This window comes from Acipenser ruthenus, chromosome 51 (genome assembly GCF_902713425.1).
Source record: "Acipenser ruthenus chromosome 51, fAciRut3.2 maternal haplotype, whole genome shotgun sequence".
NCBI lineage: Eukaryota > Metazoa > Chordata > Actinopteri > Acipenseriformes > Acipenseridae > Acipenser > Acipenser ruthenus.
The window spans coordinates 8,817,632-8,836,676 of record NC_081239.1 but is presented as its reverse complement, the minus strand read 5'-3'; the positions used below and the strand labels follow the sequence as shown (position 1 = coordinate 8,836,676).

General features: G+C 41.3%; 1 protein-coding gene across 3 annotated transcripts in view; it reads left to right on the top strand.

Annotated features, from left to right (window-relative positions):
• Positions 1–10,694, top strand: part of LOC117414326 (E3 ubiquitin-protein ligase TRIM39-like) — a 34,280-nt gene extending 23,586 nt beyond the window's left edge. For all 3 annotated transcript variants that reach the window (XM_059015965.1, XM_034918059.2, XM_034918058.2), the window contains one exon: positions 8,069–10,694. In XM_059015965.1, coding sequence (XP_058871948.1) covers positions 8,069–8,631 — 563 coding nt within the window. In that variant the 3' untranslated portion in view covers positions 8,632–10,694. The remainder of the gene's footprint in view (positions 1–8,068) is intronic.
• The last annotated feature ends 8,351 nt before the right edge of the window (positions 10,695–19,045 follow it).

The following is a 19,045-nucleotide window of genomic DNA, read 5'->3' as shown; positions in this document are numbered from 1 at the left end:
GCATAGTGTGTTAATGTTGGTGTATTGTAGTTGGTACAAGGGATATAATGCGGCTAATGAGCACGAGTGTTTAAAATGTATAATTGTATTTACTTGTATCACTTCACAGGCATTTAAAATATTTAATAATATGTGAGCGCGGAGTTGCTCAGGTTAATTCACGTGCTGGGATTCAAGTAAATAATTAATTGGTAATTGAATCCCAGCACAACAGTATATATAGATGCACGATTCATTCACTCTGGGTTGTGTGTTTGAGAGTGGAGAACGGGTGAGAGAGAAAGGAGGGTGTTAATAACAATTGCTACTACGTGCTGGAGAACCAGCACGGTACTTGTTTGTGTCTGTTCATCCACTCGTTTGTCTGTCTGTTTATTGTCTCTTCATTTTGGCTACTGTGCTGTTTTATTTTACAAAGTGTTTTTGTGTTTGTTCAAACCTTTTATTTTTCCGTACTTAATAAACCGCGCAACAGCGCTTTCATTCATTATTTTCACTTGTGGTGCTGTGTGTTCATTTCTGGTCTGACGTCACCACTAAAGCCAGCCTATCACACGTGGTGTCGGAACCGGGACAACAGCGCCTTCAAGAAGCAGGCCAGAAACAGTACTGCAGGTGATTTAACAAGAACCACAGGACTGTTTGTTTAAAAAAAAAAAATGGGAAAAAGCAGCCAGAAGAAGCAGCAACAGCAGAGCAAAAGGGGGCAGGAGGAAGCAGGGCTGTGGTGTTTCGCCTGTCACACCACCAGGCATTGCTCCGTCCATGTGGCTCTTCAGGCATTGTCCCGAAGATGGGACAATGCCTGAAGAATGCCTGCTGGTTTCCACTTCCGAGACAGAGGGAGAACCGCACGCGTCCCCTGTAAATGAAGGAGTGCCGCACCAGTCCCCTGCAACAGGGGGAGACTACACGCTGCTCCCACCTCCGTCGCCAGGAGACTACACGCTGCTCCCACCTCCACCGCTTCCGCCACTAGGAGCAGAGCAGCGGGAGCTGCCTCTGCCTCCACCACCTCCACCAGGAGCAGAGCTGCCTCTGCCTCCGCCACCTCCACCAGCAGAGGGTGAATACCTGCTGGTTCCGCCTCCCCCAATGTGGGAAGACTGCTTGCCGCTCCCACCACCACCACCAGAGGAACTGGAGCTACCTCCACCACCCAAGGGAGAGGAACTGCAGCTGAGCATTCCATCACGTCACTGCCCGGGGGTGCCTTCACGTCACCGCCCGGGGATGCCTGCCTCGCACCGCCCAAGGATGCCTACCTGTTGCTCCGCATCGCCTGGGGCTGCCTGTTGCTCCGCATCGCCTGGGGCTGCCTGTTGCTCCGCATCGCCTGGGGCTGCCTGTTGCTCCGCATCACCTGGGGCTGCCTGCTGCTCCGCTTTTCCAGGGGTCGCCGCCAGCTCTGGGGATGTGCTGGGGCTGGAGGAGCCAGGCCGGAAGCCATTAAAGGCTCTGCTGCCAGTCGGTAAGCTGACAGCCTTTCCACTGTCAGTTAGGGAGCCACTGGTTGTGAAGAGGGGAGAGGAGGTCAGGAGACCACCTTCCCCAGCAGCACTTTCGCTGCCAGAGATACTGTGGCCGGAGCCCCGGAAGAGGGAGCTGCCAGCTACGAAGAAGGGGGGAGGTCAGGAGATGTTCGGCTGCCGGGATTGCCTTGGTCGGAGGAGCTGGCCTGTGCAAGGTCAGCCTTGCCCGTTGTGGGCCAATGGAAGCCTCCGTCCCCATCCCTGGAGCATGGGGAAGACTTTTGGGATTTTAAGGGGGGAGGTGGCCATTGATGCCATGTGTACTGTGCACAAGGGGGGTTATATGTGGCAATGAGCCCCACCCCTGTGTGTATTTTTTTGTGTTATATGTTGCATGTAGCGTGTTAATGTTGGTGTATTGTAGTTGGTACACGGGATATAATGCGGGTAATGATCACGAGTATTTAAAATTTATCATTGTATTGCAAATTGAAACAGGACTTTCAAAACCAGTCGAACGTGAAAAATGTAAACATGCATTAACATCAATTTTGCTTTGCCGTGCTGGTTTCATGGAAGCTGTACAAGCCATCATCAGTATTTGGCGGAGTTGCAGGTTTTGTATTCCGTTAACGTCCTGTGTTTCCATCCATGTGATCGCAGTCTCCCCTTCACTGCCTCAGATGCAAGCAGGGGTGGGGTCGCTGGTTCGTCTGCCTCATCAATTTCATTTTTTCACTGACCTCCCCAACACTTCGTCAACGATGTCTTCATCTGTCAGCATTGGTGGTCACTGCACACTCATCATCCACATGAAGCCAGTCATTCACTACAGCTTCCAGATCCTCCTCATCATCCAGAAAATGAAGTGTCTGAACATACCAGACCATGCGTCAGCTGCAAGATACATCATATATTTCAGGGTGAAGGATTTCAAAAAAGTCACATAGCCTGTATCCCTGTGATTTTCAGTGTTGTGTTTGTAGGTAAGTAAACAACTTTAATTTTTCCGTCAGATGTCACTAACTGGTCTGCAGTTGGCTGAATCAGCCCTCTGCAACAATGTCCTGTCAGGCACACATTTCCAAAACAACCCTGTTTCATTGGCATTGTATATCTGCTCCTGTGTATAACCTCCTTCTAACAAAAGTTGCTTCAGTTTTGGGAGAAAGCTGTTCACAGCCTCATCATTGCACGAACCGGACGTGAACGTCGTGCCTTTTTTTAAATCGCCACAGCCATCCGTCAGACGCTTTGAATATTGTTTCAGGATTAATTTCCTTCACCTCAGAGAGACACTACTGGGAGCTGTGGGTGGGAGAGAATACATTCTGGAGATTAGGAGTCAGGAGAGAGTCTGACCCCCCAACAGGGTTACTGGACTGTGGGGTGGGATGGAGATGAAGATAAAGGTGAGTTCATTGCTCTCACTGACCCCCAGACCCACCTCCAGAAGCTGGGGGTGTATCTGGATTATAAGGAAGGGTAGCTCTCCTTTTACAATGTGGAGACCAGATCTCACGTCTACACTTTCACTGACATGGAGTTCAATCCCAATGAGAAACTCTATCCATTCTTCTGGTCGTTGGAATACAAAGACCTTGTGTTGGTGTCCCCGGGGAAGATGAATGACAGCTCTTTCTTTCTTCTAGTCTGGAAATTGATTCTTGCTGCATCAGGTACTGGCTCGCTTTACTACTTGTTTGCTAGAGGCTGATATGCTTGTTGATTTATTATTCATTTCTATAACTCTCATCTGGTTATGTATTTAATGGTCGCTGACCACTAAAATAAACACATACAGACCTCACTACTTAATTATATGTAAATGTTTTTTGTTTCTTAATTAACTTTGTTTTTGTAATGGGATGGAAATTACAGAAATAATAAAATAAAACCATAATGTTTCAAAACTAGAACAAACAAATACGATTCATTTTGGCGTTAAGTGTTCTATTCTTTCCTTTCGCAAGTAAGGGAAATTACACGCTGCACATTGACTTAGATGTAGTGTATATCCTGTATTGCTAATTTTGCTAAAAATGATTAATTCTGTGTTTCCATTATTTCATGTGACAGTCATGTTCAGGTAATAGTTCATTAATTCATTATGGTCAGTAAAAGTTCACTACAATGCCAAAAGAAGGCTTGCAGACAGCAGCAAAGAGGAATATTCAAAGATCATGGTTTTATTTTTGCTGAGATGGATGCAGAATAAATCTCGGTACTTCTATTAACTGCAGTGTTTGCCCTGAAGTCAAAGGGAATGTGTTTATTTTTTTAAAACTATTTACTTTGCCAATGAATTAGAGAGAGTGAAAATGTTTCCACACACCTGGTGGTTCCAGTCCCTGATACTGAAATGACCGCGCAGTTATGATTACATTAACATTACCAGTGACCTATATAACCTAAATATTACATTGATAAATTATGGTTAGTGTAACTGTAGAGTGAGGGCTGTGCAGCTTCAGGGTCCCTTCCCCTTCTCTTCTCACCTCCCTCTTACCCTCCTCTCCCTCCTTCTTCATCCCCTGCCCTCTCACTCTCCTCTCAAAATCTTTATCCATGTTCTCTCTCCTCTCCTTCCATCCCCTTCCCTTTCTCTTCCTGTAACCCTCCCCCTCCTCAATTTCTCTCATCCACCTCCCCAATTTCCCCTCTCTCTACTCCTCCCCCTGCCCCTCCCCTCTGATTGTATTGTCTGTGGGGATGCATATCCCAGGTGACATGCACTGTATACACTACAGGTCCACTCTCCCCTGCACCTCCCCTCTGATTGTATTGTCAGTGAGGATGCATATCCCAGGTGACATGCACTGTATACACTACAGGTCCACTCTCCCCTGCACCTCCCCTCTGATTGTATTGTCAGTGAGGATGCATATCCCAGGTGACATGCACAGTATACACTACAGGTCCACTCTCTCCCTGCCCCTCCCCTCTGATTGTATTGTCAGTGAGGATGCATATCCCAGGTGACATGCACAGTATACACTACAGGTCCACTCTCTCCCTGCCCCTCTCCTCTGATTGTATTGTCAGTGAGGATGCATATCCCAGGTGACATGCACTGTATACACTACAGGTCCACTCTCCCCTGCACCTCCCCTCTGATTGTATTGTCAGTGAGGATGCATATCCCAGGTGACATGCACAGTATACACTACAGGTCCACTCTCTCCCTGCCCCTCCCCTCTGATTGTATTGTCAGTGAGGATGCATATCCCAGGTGACATGCACAGTATACACTACAGGTCCACTCTCTCCCTGCCCCTCCCCTCTGATTGTATTGTCAGTGAGGATGCATATCCCAGGTGACATGCACAGTATACACTACAGGTCCACTCTCTCCCTGCCCCTCCCCTCTGATTGTATTGTCAGTGAGGATGCATATCCCAGGTGACATGCACAGTATACACTACAGGTCCACTCTCTCCCTGCCCCTCCCCTCTGATTGTATTGTCAGTGAGGATGCATATCCCAGGTGACATGCACAGTATACACTACAGGTCCACTCTCCCCCTGCCCCTCCCCTCTGATTGTATTGTCAGTGAGGATGCATATCCCAGGTGACATGCACAGTATACACTACAGGTCCACTCTCTCCCTGCCCCTCCCCTCTGATTGTATTGTCAGTGAGGATGCATATCCCAGGTGACATGCACAGTATACACTACAGGTCCACTCTCTCCCTGCCCCTCCCCTCTGATTGTATTGTCAGTGAGGATGCATATCCCAGGTGACATGCACAGTATACACTACAGGTCCACTCTCCCCCTGCCCCTCCCCTCTGATTGTATTGTCAGTGAGGATGCATATCCCAGGTGACATGCACAGTATACACTACAGGTCCACTCTCTCCCTGCCCCTCTCCTCTGATTGTATTGTCAGTGAGGATGCATATCCCAGGAGACATGCACAGTATACACTACAGGTCCACTCTCTCCCTGCCCCTCCCCTCTGATTGTATTGTCAGTGAGGATGCATATCCCAGGTGACATGCACAGTATACACTACAGGTCCACTCTCCCCCTGCCCCTCCCCTCTGATTGTATTGTCAGTGAGGATGCATATCCCAGGTGACATGCACAGTATACACTACAGGTCCACTCTCTCCCTGCCCCTCTCCTCTGATTGTATTGTCAGTGAGGATGCATATCCCAGGAGACATGCACAGTATACACTACAGGTCCACTCTCTCCCTGCCCCTCCCCTCTGATTGTATTGTCAGTGAGGATGCATATCCCAGGTGACATGCACAGTATACACTACAGGTCCACTCTCCCCCTGCCCCTCCCCTCTGATTGTATTGTCAGTGAGGATGCATATCCCAGGTGACATGCACAGTATACACTACAGGTCCACTCTCTCCCTGCCCCTCTCCTCTGATTGTATTGTCAGTGAGGATGCATATCCCAGGTGACATGCACAGTATACACTACAGGTCCACTCTCTCCCTGCCCCTCCCCTCTGATTGTATTGTCAGTGAGGATGCATATCCCAGGTGACATGCACAGTATACACTACAGGTCCACTCTCTCCCTGCCCCTCCCCTCTGATTGTATTGTCAGTGAGGATGCATATCCCAGGTGACATGCACAGTATACACTACAGGTCCACTCTCTCCCTGCCCCTCCCCTCTGATTGTATTGTCAGTGAGGATGCATATCCCAGGTGACATGCACAGTATACACTACAGGTCCACTCTCCCCCTGCCCCTCCCCTCTGATTGTATTGTCAGTGAGGATGCATATCCCAGGTGACATGCACAGTATACACTACAGGTCCACTCTCCCCCTGCCCCTCCCCTCTGATTGTATTGTCAGTGAGGATGCATATCCCAGGTGACATGCACAGTATACACTACAGGTCCACTCTCTCCCTGCCCCTCCCCTCTGATTGTATTGTCAGTGAGGATGCATATCCCAGGTGACATGCACAGTATACACTACAGGTCCACTCTCTCCCTGCCCCTCCCCTCTGATTGTATTGTCAGTGAGGATGCATATCCCAGGTGACATGCACAGTATACACTACAGGTCCACTCTCCCCCTGCCCCTCCCCTCTGATTGTATTGTCAGTGAGGATGCATATCCCAGGTGACATGCACAGTATACACTACAGGTCCACTCTCCCCCTGCCCCTCCCCTCTGATTGTATTGTCAGTGAGGATGCATATCCCAGGTGACATGCACAGTATACACTACAGGTCCACTCTCTCCCTGCCCCTCCCCTCTGATTGTATTGTCAGTGAGGATGCATATCCCAGGTGACATGCACAGTATACACTACAGGTCCACTCTCTCCCTGCCCCTCCCCTCTGATTGTATTGTCAGTGAGGATGCATATCCCAGGTGACATGCACAGTATACACTACAGGTCCTGTATGTTACTCTTTAATATATCTAGAGATCTGCTTGTCCAAATGATTCATTGGAGCCTGTCTCTCCCTCCCTCCCCCTCCCTCTCCTCTTTCTTTTCCCTCTCTTCTTCCACTATCTTTCTCTCTATTCCTCTTCCCCTCTCTACTTCTATCTCTACCGTCTCTCTCCACTCCCTCTTTTCCTTCTTAATTAAAATATTCAATACTTTAAAGATGTTAGTGGAGTTCATTAGTAATAGTTTGAGAATCAAGCCCTCAGTTCTTTGTTTCTATTGGGAAACAATAGTTCAAATTAAACTGCAATCTGTCCCTTCTCAGCGGGGCTGCATATGTATTATGTTTAGGACTTACGTTTTTTGTTTTTTATTAATTACATATTTTGGTGCTTATTTTTAGCTCTTTGAGTTTTATCTAAATCGTTTTTTTTCAGGGCTTTCACTTTTTAAATTCTGTATGAATTTATTGTTTTTGGTTATTTCCAAAATGCTTAGGTTTGCGTTTTTTTTTCTGTCACAATAGTAGTAACTGGACAATATGTGCACACTTAAGTTGTACCTTCTTTCCTTTTCTGTCTTCCACAATGAAATCATTATAGTCACAGGCACATTCTCCTGAGGTTCTTGTGTGTAGGCATTTTCCTTTACATTTTGCCACAATTTGCAATTCTGTTTTAAATCCTGTGTATCTTAACTATAATGAACTTACAATTCTGCAAACATTCGGGTTTAAAGTATTCAGAATGAATCAATGATGGGTATACAAGTCAGACAGGAGGGACATCGCCCACATTGGAAAATGTAGTTTGTTTTTGTTTTTTATGTGTTAGGTTTTTGGGAAAGTGGTGATGAAGTCAATGTGAATTGAGTAACCATTTCCTGTATTTTCCCAGTGTTTATTATACACATACACATATATAGTCTTATCAGGTTTTATCAGTTAAAAGCAAAAATCAGAAGCACTAATTATATTATTATAGTCCTTTTATATTGATGTTTTATTGTGTATGTGTATAAATATGTCATGAAAGCATATATTAAAAATCCCATTAAAATGTAAACCTGTATGCTAGGGGTACACAGACAGCTGATAGGTCTGGAAGGGGGTATGTGGCAATCAAAAGTTTAGGAACCCCTGCCTTAGATCTTTGACTAATAATCTGCAGAAGAGACATAATCATAATAATAATAATAATGTCTCCTCCGCTCCACAGTTGACGTGACTCTTGACCCTGATACAGCACAGCCCTGGCTCACCCTGTCTGAGGATGGGAAAAGAATGAGACGGGGAGAGACACGGCAAGATCTCCCTGACAATCCAGAGAGATTTGATGGCTGGCACTGTGCGCTGGGCAGGGAGGGCTTCACCTCAGGGAGACACTACTGGCAGGTGCAGGTGTGGGGGAATACATGGTGGAGATTAGGAGTCAGCAGAGAGTCTGCCCCGAGGAAGGGGGAGTTCAGCATGACCCCCCAGAAAGCTTACTGGACTTTGCAGTGGTGGAGGTGTAGAGATAGCCATGAGTTCAGTGCTCTCATTGACCCCGAGACCCCCCTCCCCTCGAACCTGAAGCCCCGGAGGCTGGGGGTGTATCTGGATTATGAGGAAGGGCTGCTCTCCTTTTACAATGTGGAGACCAGATCTCACATCTACACTTTCACTGACATGGAGTTCAATCCCAATGAGAAACTCTATCCACTCTTCTGGACTTGGGACTTAAATACAGACCTTGTGCTGGAGTCCCCTGACCCTGACCCTGTCAGCACTGCAGATTAAACACACATTGCTGTCTGAACCAGGAAACTATTCAAACAGCTCAGACAATCTCCTCTTCACTTTCACTAACACTCTCTCTGCACTCTTGTGGGCTGATGATACAAAGTCCTCTCTCTTCCACCCTCTTTACTCTGAGCCCCTCTTTATTTTTTTACACCCCCTTTCTTTCCCTTCCTGTCTCCCTCTCCCCATACCCTACACATCTTTATCTCCAGATATCCTCTCCTTCACTTGTTATCTTCTGCTTTCCTCCCCCTACCCCTCTCTCCTCTCTGCTTTTCTCTCCCCCTCCTTCTCTCCTCATCTCTCCCCTCTGATATGTTACCCTTACTTACTACTCTCCTCTCTCCTGTCTCATCTCCTCACCCCTCTCTCTTTCTCTCATATCCCCTCCCCTTCTCTCCTCTTCTATCCCCCTTCCCTATGGCTCTCCTCTCCTCATTCTCTCTCCCTTCCCTCTGATATGTTACGTATACATTTTGATTTACTTGGGTTACAACTTAAAATCTCTCATCTACCTTCTCCTCCCTGCCCTCTCAAACTCTCCTCCCCTGCCCTCCATACTCTTCCTCTCTCCGCCACTGTCCTCCCTACTTCACCTATCCCCTCCCTGCCTTCTCTACTCTCTCTCCTCCACTGTCCTCTCTACACTTCTTCTCTCCTCTTCTGCCCTCCCTACTCTCACCCTCTCCTCTCCACCCGGCCCTCTCTACTCTTCCTCTCTCCACCCATCCTCCCTACTCACCTCCCTGCCCTCTTTCCACTCTGCCCTCTCATCATCTCTCATTTCTACTCTCCCTCTCTCCTCCGCTATAATCTCTAATCTCTTTCATCCCATGTAATCCCTACTCTCCCTATCTCCACACTGACCTATCTCCTCTCTCCACACTGACCTCTCCACTCTCCCTCTCTCCACACTGACCTCTCCACTCTCCCCCTCTCCACACTGACCTCTCTACTCTCCCTCTCCTCCCTGTCCTCTCTACTCTCTCCACTCTCCCTCTCTCCTCTCTACTTTCCCCTCTTCTTTTATGTGGTGATATAGCTGTGGAATGTGGCAGACCTGGAAGCCGCCAGCATTAGTAACTGTAGGACCATAAGTGTAGTTAAAGGGTTAAACACTAGAACTACCGGGCGTACATACATACCTGGAACTACCGCAGCAGTCATTTTTACGTTATATTAAAATGTGTATAAAACTACTGCAGCGTCGCACGCTACGAAACTGTTCTGTGTTAATGTAGTCAAAACAGCGTGTTTATTTTAACATACCAAACAGAGTGCTTACCTTTAATTACAATCTCCTCACTTGTATTTTCCCATCATTTCTTTGTAAATCAGACATTCCCCCATCCTGCCTGTGATATCTGGAGTGTTAAAACTTTGGTTTGCGAAAAATGTTGCGTTTTGATGTTATTATTTGTTTTCCTTCAGGATATTGTCTGTGACACAATTTTTGCAGCCTGTTTACACACGTGAGGGAAACCTGTTACAACACGAGCACTGACATGAGGCTTGGGGGTGGTGCTGGAAGGGGACTTATGATTGCAAATGCTGGGCTGTGAAACAGAGTGGTTTTAGCAGATCAGAGACGACTTTTGGCATGCAGCGGGAGCTTACAACACTCTGTGGGAGCAATAGAGAATAGTGTCAGAGATTTGTTTGTTTGACTGTTTTATACAAGTGTTTTCTGTTTACCCTTTTATTTTGTGCCTGAGTTTGACTCTGTTAGCTGTTCAATGGTAATTTCCGTCTCCAGTTTTGCAGTAGCTGGTTTGGTACACTATTATTGAGTAACTTTTTTTTTTTTCAATATAATCACGTCTAAGACTTCCATAGATAAAAGCGCATTCAATCTTTTTACAGCTGTTGATAGATAAATCATGTCTGAAAATGTCTCCTGTAGCTATTCAAAACAAGCACAAAGTTCTCAAGTTCAGCAGCACGAAGCCAAACCATGGCAGTCAAAATGACAGCTGCGGTAGTTCTAGGTATAACGTATCAGATCTCCATAAGTTTCTGCAACCCTGGATCTACTGATGGTTTGAGATGATTGATTAATATATATATATATATATATATATATATATATATATATATATATATATATATATATATATATATATATATATACACAGACGTGCTCAAATTTGTTGGTACCCTTACAGATCATTGAAATAATGCTTCATTCCTCCTGAAAAGTGATGAAATTAAAAGCTATTTTATCATGTATACTTGCATGCCTTTGGTATGTCATAGAATAAAGCAAAGAAGCTGTGAAAAGAGATGACTTATTGCTTATTCTACAAATATATTCTAAAATGGCCTGGACACATTTGTTGGTACCCCTTAGAAAAGATAATAAATCATTGGATTATAGTGATATTTCAAACTAATTAGTTTCTTTAATTAGTATCACACATGTCTCCAATCTTATAATCAGTCTTTCAACCTATTTAAATGGAGAAAAGTAGTCACTGTGCTGTTTGGTATCATTGTGTGCACCACACTGAACATGGACCAGAGAAAGCAAAGGAGAGAGTTGTCTCAGGAGATCAGAAAGAAAATAATAGACAAGCATGGTAAAGGTAAAGGCTACAAGACCATCTCCAAGCAGCTTGATGTTCCTGTGACAACAGTTGCAAATATTATTAAGAAGTTTAAGGTCCATGGAACTGTAGCCAACCTCCCTGGGCGCGGCCGCAAGAGGAAAATCGACCCCAGATTGAACAGAAGGATAGTGCAAATGGTAGAAAAAGAACCAAGGATAACTGCCAAAGAGATACAAGCTGAACTCCAAGGTGAAGGTACGTCAGTTTCTGATCGCACCATCCGTCGCTTTTTGAGCGAAAGTGGGCTCCATGGAAGAAGACCCAGGAGGACTCCACTTTTGAAAGAAAAACATAAAAAAGCCAGACTGGAATTTGCTAAAATGCATATTGACAAGCCACAATCCTTCTGGGAGAATGTCCTTTGGACAGATGAGTCAAAACTGTCCAAGTCACATCAGCTCTATGTTCACAGACGAAAAAATGAAACTTTCAAAGAAAAGAACACCATACGTACAGTGAAACATGGAGGAGGCTCAGTTATGTTTTGGGGCTGCTTTGCTGCGCCTGGCACAGGGTGCCTTGAATCTGATCTGAATCCTATCAACATCTATGGAAAGAGCTGAAACTTGCAGTCTGGAGAAGACACCCATCAAACCTGAGACAGCTGGAGCAGTTTGCTCAGGAAGAGTGGGCCAAACTACCTGTTAACAGGTGCAGAAGTCTCATTGAGAGCTACAGAAAACGTTTGATTGCAGTGATTGCCTCTAAAGGTTGTGCAACAAAATTTTAGCTTAGCGGTCCCATCATTTTTGTCCATGCCATTTTCATTTGTTTTCTTATTTACAATATTATGTTGAATAAAAAATCAAAAGCAAAGTCTGATTTCTATTAAATATGGAATAAACAATGGTGGATGCCAATTACTTTTGTCAGTTTCAAGTTATTTCAGAGAAAATTGTGCATTCTTCGTTTTTTGTGGAGGGGTACCAACAAATTTGAGCACGTCTGTGTATATATATATATATATATATATATATTTATATATATATATATATATTTATATATATATATATATATTTATATATATATATATATATTTATATATATATATATATATTTATATATATATATATATATTTATATATATATATATATATTTATATATATATATATTTATATATATATATATATATTTATATATATATATATATATTTATATATATATATATATATTTATATATATATATATATATTTATATATATATATATATATTTATATATATATATATATATTTATATATATATATATATATTTATATATTTATATATATATTTATATATTTATATATATATTTATATATTTATATATATATTTATATATATATATATATATATATATATATAAGGGCTCTGGATCTTAGATAAAAAAGGCAGATTGGAAATAGGCTGGTAGTTATAGGCTGGATGAATGAATTACGATCTCGTAATATTGTATTAATCAGATTTCACTGAAATGTATATTCTAATATTTACTGATTGGTATTCACTCAAACAGCTATCCTGCTTGCAGATTCATATTATTTGATTATTGATTTAAGAATATTGCTACTCCTATATAAACGACATTCTAGACAATAGATTGTTTTGTTTGCATTATTTTCCATGTAATCAATATTTACACTGAAGCTGAGATGCTCCCTGAATATTATTCATTGCTAAACTTAGTGAACTGATTTCTGCTATTTTGATATGAATCTTCTGTTCTGTTTTTGTAGCGCATCTATTTTCTATCTTTCTTGATAAAATGTATAAAAGATATAACGGTGTTGTGTGATTTGCTGCTCAATTGTTTACCTCGGCAATCTTGAACTCGTAAAAAGAAAGACATTCATGACAGCAGAGTGCTGATTAAATTAGACCACTACACATATGAATGAATTGGATCCTTAAACTGGACATTTTAATTGTGATTCTTCCCACATAACTCTCAACAAAAACAAGCCTGTTGGGTCCATGAGCAGATTCTTCACAGAGATGCTGTGGAACAGCTTGCTGTACGAGTTACAAAACCACAGTCCAATGAGAGCTACACAAATGCCATTCAGGAGGATACAGAATTGACAGCATTGTCTAGTTATCCAGTATCTACATAAAATAAAAATCCAGTATCTACCTAAAATACAATAGCGTCAAATAAGAGTGTTTTGCTATATTTCCTATTTAATATTTTTCACTGTGATTTTTTTTTTTTTTTTTTTTTTTTTTTATTTATTAAAATGACTTTGTTTCTTCCAAATCAGCCATTATGCTTTGTGTTGTGGGGCTTATTATTCTGTTTAGTCTGTATTTTAAAATAATATTAAGAATAATGAAACAAGTTTTGAATGCCCTTTGAACTGTGTTTCTGTTCCTGTGTATAATTTATTAAGGAACCCCTTGAGCATGGTGTCCTGGAGAGGACAGTCTCAATCATTCACTCATTCACTCACTTGCACACTCACACATACCATTTACAAATGGACTTTTCATTTCCATATAGAGGCATATTTCTCTACATGATATGTGTAAACCCCTCTCAGACCTGCATAAGTGAACACCCTTGTGTCCTTTTCTCAGAGATGTGAGTCATGTCTCCTCAGTAAGCACCTCAATGCTTATCCTGCCTCACTCATCATGTGTTGCTCTGTTTTCACTGCTGTGATTGACTCAGAGTGTCTGTGGAGCTCCAAGCTTCCTGCAACCCAGGGGTTCATTTATAAACACAAAGGTACTGGATCTTATCATTAAGCAAGAGGGACAGCATTTCTGTTTCTAGTGCTGATGTACGCTAATCTCATGCGTCTCTCCCACTCCTTTAATTCAGTGGCCAGTTTATCTTTATCGATGTATCTTTTAGTCGGTATAAACTTAAGTCCTTTACTCAGTACTGCTTTTTGGGATGTGGTTAAAGTTTTACTTGATAAATTGAATACTATGTCTTCTGTCTTATCTTTTGTGTATTTGGTACCATGTCTATTTTCGGATCTCCTATCTTTCTGTTTTGAATTATCTGTCTTAGTCATGTTTAATTCTCTATTTTGCATTTTATTATTTACTTTAACCTGGTTTATTTTTACTGTTTTAGATTTATTTTGATTATCTTTCTTAATTATGCTACAGTATTCAGATGTTCTAGTTTCATTTTCTTTAAATACAATAACTGAGAAATGGTTATTGTTGTATAAAAGATTAATTGGATTGTTCTTATTTTTAATATATTCTATTGTGCCTTCGTATTTAAAATAGTCTTTATTCTTTAAGACTATGTATACGTGTATGGGCCTATTTAGGAGGTCTACAGCTGCCAGAACTTCTGCCTCTGTAGCCCATGAATCTATACTCCCATCACTTAATTTCATTTTTTCAATATGGGTCCACTAAAAACTAATACCTACTGTAAAATATCAATGTTGTTTATGGAATAGCCTGTGAAAAATGTGATGAAATCAAATATGTTGGAGAGATGGGAACTACTCTATATAAAAGAATTCAGAACCACCTTTCATTAATTAGAAATAAAAAAATGAATGAACCAATAGTACAGCACTTCACCAGTCAGGGACATGACATAAATGATGTAAAGTTTGTAGTATTAGAACAGCTCAAATTAGACAATGCAACATATAGAAGAATAAAAGAAAGTAAATGGATAAATAGACTGAACACGATTATGCCAGCGGGACTCAACAGAAAAGAATGAACTAATTAACTTCAATAAATATATAACATTTAAATAAATAAACAAAATTCATTCAAAAGTTGTGCATGCTGATGCGCTGGGGAGGCCAAATCTAGACTGATCCTCAAAGCCAGCATTGCATGATATAATAAAAATATAAGTTTATATAAAGTAATATTAATTAGAATGAATACAGATTCAAAGATAGAAGTAAAAATGATGTCACAATATATAGAACACCATTACATCATGTAAGAATAAATCATGGATTTGAATATAAACAATAACAAGTAGTTGTCATGCCGTCAAAAACCTATAAATACCTCCAATGTTTTGATTCAAACTTGAGAAAGATATGTACAACATATCGAAACGTTTCCCAATGTTTTGATATGTTGTACATCTCTTTCATTTCCATATATAATATATATATATATATATATATATATATATATATATATATATATATTAGCTCAAATAGCCAGCTGCCCTCATATATATTTATTGTGAGGGAGTGTACTTGTGCAGCTGTGGGGCCCTGGGTGTAAAGAATGCACACTCCAGCTGGGTGAACGATTGTATAACTCTTTGAGAAGGTGTTTAAACAAACAAAAGTAATAAAGTATGAAAAGACAACATAAACCAACTGGATGGTAAACAGAGGGCGGCGATAATGTAAAAGGTGTAAAAGTAAAATCAGAGAGTTATCAAAGGAACGTAAAGGGGATATTACAGGTTGGTTAAGAGAGGTTAAACCACAAACTGGGGTTTAAAAAGGGTTAATGTTATGTTGGGTTGTAAAAGGTATGTCATTATATTGGATAGGGTATGTGGAGGCATTAAGACCCTGAGGATGATGCTGATGTCAGGATTGTCTCCAATATAAGTTAAGTGATTAATTGTGTAATTGGCTGGGAGTTAAAAGAGTAGTAAGGTTGAATAGGTGGGGGTTGGAATGTGAAGAGGAGTTGCTGAGAGCATGAGTGGAGTTGGTTGTGCAGAAATAAACTAAAGTAAGGAAAACTAAATAAATTATCTGTGAGTGTAAACAGGAATAGCCTGTCCCTGTTTAGAGACGGACAATTTAACTGTTTAGTTAGACCCAGGAAAGGGTTTAGGCTTTTCTTGTGTTTTTGTATGCACCTGCAGTGTATTTTGTTTTGTTTCAAATAAAGCCACGCCCTGGCGTGTTTCCTTCTTAGTTCTGTTTTCCTTGGATTTATTATTGCCTCCAACACACCACAAGGACATTATCCTGAAAGACAGCAGAAAAAATCATTACAATATATAATTATTATTATTATTATTTTTTTGATATTTTGAGGAGGCTCTGCCTCCCTTGCCTCCTCTAAGGAGCCTCCACTGATTTTGAGTCATCTTGTCAATAGTCCCCACACCTTCAAGCACAAACTAGCTTGTGAGCTTTGTATATTAATGTATGTAAAGCTGTCTTATGTACTGTAGGCTAGACACACGAAGATAACTACAATATATTGGCATATAATATCATTTATAATATCAGTTGAATTGTTTTGTTGCAATATGAAACATATACAGCTAAGATACTTTTTACACATTTATAGTCCATAGAATTCTGTAGTCAACATATTTTTCTAGATTTCTAAAAAGACAACTATATATTTTTATTTACTCTCCAGACTAAGCAGTTTATTAGTAAGGCTGTACCAATTCACCTGACTTATAATGAGATCATCCTCAAGTAAAATGAAAACATGAGCCCCTTCCTGTGTGCAGAGCAGCAGAGGCCACTGGATTGAAGTGACTGTTTGTCCAGGGGGTCCCCCTCTGTCCCAGCAGGGAGTCTCCCTCAGAGGGGTGAGGCTCTACAGTGGCTGAGCCTTTGAGGAGGGGTGGCAAGAGCCCCCAGAGCAGAGACACACAGAACACCACACTTGTAGGTTTGCATTCAACAGGAGAATAGTTAGAGTGAAACCCTGCTTCAATGTTCCCCTCAGATTTTCACATGAATTGTTTTTCATTATACCACAGCTTTATAATAGATCTTTGTTTAATTATTTTCTAAGGAGCAGACCAGACCTCGTCATCTAAAGATGATTGAGGACATGTTTGGTATGAAGCTGCTCAGCTCAATCTCCCCTTTTCAGAATCCCCTCTTGTCAGTTTAACAGGGGGTGCAGGGCTGCATTCCAGTATTCAGGCTCAATTTAAAACCTGCCTGCCTTCACTTCCTCTCACTAACCACAGACACGTATTTCCTTCTCAGAAATGAACGCAGAGCAGACTGACCACAGAAAAGGAGAAGTGTTTTCTGATGGGCACATTAAAATGACTGCAGCATCAGAATATATTTTAAATAAAAGAAAATAAAAAGGGTTTACATCTGACCCCTAGGATTTAACTCTAGTCATTACCATTGCAGGCATGGAGATTACACACACAGAGCAATGAACTGGGTGAGGAGGTGATTGAACTCTAGTCATTACCATTGCAGGCATGGAGATTACACACACAGAGCAATGAACTGGGTGAGGAGGTGATTGAACTCTAGTCATTACCATTGCAGGCATGGAGATTACACACACAGAGCAATGACCTGGGTGAGGAGGTGATTTAACTCTAGTCATTACCATTGCAGGCATGGAGATTACACACACAGAGCAATGAACTGGGTGAGGAGGTGATTTACAAAGAAAAGAAACACGAAGATTCTTAGAAGTTAAATTTTTTTGATGAGAGTTAATTACGTTTCACAAAACAACAAAGATTTTGTTTCGATCATCCATCAACTTTTTTTACATTTTCACATTTGTATCACAGTAGAAGATTGAAGGTATCATTTAAAAAGATAAATGGGTTAAAGATAATAATCTAATTATTAGAAGACTTAAACACTAAACACAAATGTTTGTGTACATTCACTTTATTATGCAGCAATTTAAACTAAGAATTAAAGAATGCTTTATATTGTGGAGCACATTGTTTTTATGTGTGTATTGTATCACAAAAATATCAGTAATGCTGTTTGAAATATCTAGGTCCGCCCCTTTTTACTGAACTCATTCAAGGAGGAATGAACATTATCAAGCAATGCAATCTAAACTGTACAGTTTAAAAGATGAACAGTGTTTTGGTGCCACCTACTGGATAAATTGAAGCATTGCATTTTAAAGTTTGTAACTTTTGAAGGGTTACAACCTAACGCCAGTCAAAGAGAATATTGGTGTTATTAATGAAACCTGAGAGATGTCTCGTCATGTTTTAATAATAAACGCTTTCTGCAATGCACACATTCTGTAGGCTGCTTATTCACCTTCACTCGTGTTGCTTCTCCTGAATGAATACACTTGGTACAGACCGGGGACAACAACTACAGACCCAAATACAGCTTTACAGAAAGTACTGTTGGGCGTAGTAATATAAATGCAGAGTATTGTATGAGAATATTTACCTTTGTTTCCAATCCTCGCAGTCATAAGCAGTTAAACTACTAAAACATTTTAAAAATACTGTAACTGGACTGTTTAATACAAACCTCTCACTCTCTGACATATATGATCTGATTTCATTATTCATTCAATACATTTAGTTTATTAACCTGCTCTGTCACTCCACTGGGTAGTTATTCATATAATAAAAAGCATTTCATTCAAAGAGCTTTAGTTTTCTAACGCCTCTCAGGTTTTTCTGGTGGAATGGGACGCTTTTTAATCACAATAAGACACCTCAGGACATCTTTGCAAAGCTTTTACGCCAGTCTTTAATTAACTCCTATTTATTTTAAAGAGGTAAACCACCTGTTCATTTTACAAAACTAGAACCACACAGCTGAGTAATACACTGTATTTCAAGCCCTCTTCAGCGCTCTCAGTGTGTTTAGTTTTTCATGTTGTAACATTAACATGATGTCTTGTTCTTTTTAAAATCAATAGCAGTTAATTAAAGGCTGGAGGAAGCGCTTTGATAACGCGTCCCCTCGAGTCTCACAGAGCAGCGCACTCCTTGGCGTGTCTCATTGCTGGTGACTCTTCTGCTGCTGTGGACGCGGCTCTGTTGCCTGGTTTAGTTCGCAGCGCAGTCTGAGGAAGATTCTAAATCTGTGCCGCTGGACAGCAGGGAGGAATACTGTCCTGGATAAAGAATAGGAGACAATCATACAGTTTAA